This window comes from Xyrauchen texanus, chromosome 17 (assembly GCF_025860055.1).
Source record: "Xyrauchen texanus isolate HMW12.3.18 chromosome 17, RBS_HiC_50CHRs, whole genome shotgun sequence".
NCBI classification, from domain to species: Eukaryota; Metazoa; Chordata; class Actinopteri; order Cypriniformes; family Catostomidae; genus Xyrauchen; species Xyrauchen texanus.
The window spans coordinates 45,148,775-45,151,274 of NC_068292.1; the positions used below are offsets into that span (position 1 = coordinate 45,148,775).

A 2,500-nucleotide genomic window follows, 5' to 3' on the forward strand; every position below is an offset into this window, starting at 1 on the left:
TCAGGAGGAAGTACCAGCTGACAAAGGTCAACACACACACACACATCCATTCACAGGAAGTGATGTCGTTAGTACCTGTTGCTTCCCCCTTTTGCATGTTTACAGCTTTACGAAGTAGCAGTATTGATCATTACTAACCGTTGACACGAAAAGAGAGCGGAAGGCAAAGCTGTCGATCGACCGGGCAATTTCCCTCACCTGTGGTCATGAAGGCGGGTCATGAGCGAAAGAACTAGGTCGCGGGTACAAGCGGGTTTCCTCAGAAGGGTGGCGGCATCTCCCTTAGAGATGTGGAGCTCAGTCATCCGAGCTCGGAGTAGAGCCACTCCTCCTTTCCGCCGAGTCAGTTGAGGTGGTTTGGGCATCTGGTAAGGATGCCCCCTGGGGTGCCACCCTAGGGAGGTGTGTCAGGCACGTCCAGCTGGCAGGAGGCCTCGGGGAAGACCCATGACTAGCTGGAGAGATTACATCTCCACACTGGCCTGGGAACGCCTCAGGGTCCCCCAGTCAGAGCTGGTTAATGTGGCTCGGGATAGGGAAGTTTGGGGCCCCCTGCTGGAGCGTCTGCCCCCGCGACCCGACTTCGAATAAGCACTTAAAGGTGGATGTCCTCAGACTGACATTATTGTAAAATAAGCCTTGATCAGGAGTCAAACCCAGACACTCTTGTATCAGCCTCAGTAGCGGTTCTGGCCTGTTTGGCACCCTGAGCGAAACCCGCATCAACACGCCCCCAAAGTTGTTGACTGGGGGGGTTGAGGGGGATGGTGTAGTTTTTTAATTTTTGTCGTAACTTTGTGAGCATGTATTTCTGGTTCTGTTCTCCACATCTCACTTTGAAAACTCTTATTTTATGCCACCAGATGGCAGCAAACACTAGAAAGAATCATCACAATACACAGATGTGAACTGTAGGGGGCGCTCTAACTCACGTCACCCCTCACAGATGTGAACTGTAGGGGGCGCTCTAACTCACGTCACCCCTCACAGATGTGAACTGTAGGGGGCGCTCTAACACATTATACCCCTCACAGATGTGAACTGTAGGGGGCGCTCTAACACATTATACCCCTCACAGATGTGAACTGTAGGGGCGCTCTAACACATTATACCCCTCACAGATGTGAACTGTAGGGGCGCTCTAACACATTATACCCCTCACAGATGTGAACTGTAGGGGCGCTCTAACTCACGTCACCCCTCACAGATGTGAACTGTAGGGGCGCTCTAACTCACGTCACCCCTCACAGATGTGAACTGTAGGGGGCTCTAACTCACGTCACCCCTCACAGATGTGAACTGTAGGGGCGCTCTAACACATTATACCCCTCACAGATGTGAACTGTAGGGGCTCTAACACATTATACCCCTCACAGATGTGAACTGTAGGGGCGCTCTAACACATTATACCCCTCACAGATGTGAACTGTAGGGGGCTCTAACACATTATACCCCTCACAGATGTGAACTGTAGGGGGCTCTAACACATTATACCCCTCACAGATGTGAACTGTAGGGGGCTCTAACTCACGTCACCCCTCACAGATGTGAACTGTAGGGGCGCTCTAACTCACGTCACCCCTCACAGATGTGAACTGTAGGGGGCTCTAACACATTATACCCCTCACAGATGTGAACTGTAGGGGCGCTCTAACACATTTTACCCCTCACAGATGTGAACTGTAGGGGGCTCTAACTCACATCACCCCTCACAGATGTGAACTGTAGGGGGCGCTCTAACTCACGTCACCCCTCACAGATGTGAACTGTAGGGGGCGCTCTAACACATTATACCCCTCACAGATGTGAACTGTAGGGGGCGCTCTAACACATTATACCCCTCACAGATGTGAACTGTAGGGGGCGCTCTAACTCACGTCACCCCTCACAGATGTGAACTGTAGGGGGCGCTCTAACACATTATACCCCTCACAGATGTGAACTGTAGGGGTGCTCTAACACATTTTACCCCTCACAGATGTGAACTGTAGGGGGCGCTCTAACACATTATACCCCTCACAGATGTGAACTGTAGGGGGCTCTAACACATTTACCCCTCACAGATGTGAAATGTAGGGGCGCTCTAACACATTATACCCCTCACAGATGTGAACTGTAGGGGCGCTCTAACACATTATACCCCTCACAGATGTGAACTGTAGGGGGCGCTCTAACACATTATACCCCTCACAGATGTGAACTGTAGGGGCGCTCTAACACATTATACCCCTCACAGATGTGAACTGTAGGGGCGCTCTAACACATTATACCCCTCACAGATGTGAACTGTAGGGGGCTCTAACACATTATACCCCTCACAGATGTGAACTGTAGGGGGCTCTAACACATTATACCCCTCACAGATGTGAACTGTAGGGGGCTCTAACACATTATACCCCTCACAGATGTGAACTGTAGGGGCGCTCTAACACATTATACCCCTCACAGATGTGAACTGTAGGGGGCTCTAACACATTATACCCCTCACAGATGTGAACTG

At 51.0% G+C, this 2,500-nt stretch overlaps 1 protein-coding gene across 1 annotated transcript in view; it reads left to right on the plus strand.

Moving 5' to 3' along the window:
- The window catches only part of LOC127657706 (cytochrome P450 11B, mitochondrial), a 36,094-nt gene that overhangs the window by 4,865 nt on the left and 28,729 nt on the right, over positions 1 to 2,500 (plus strand). Inside the window, exon 3 of the mRNA XM_052146549.1 lies at positions 1 to 26. This exon is cut by the window's left edge and continues 62 nt beyond it. Coding sequence (XP_052002509.1) covers positions 1 to 26 — 26 coding nt within the window. The remainder of the gene's footprint in view (positions 27 to 2,500) is intronic.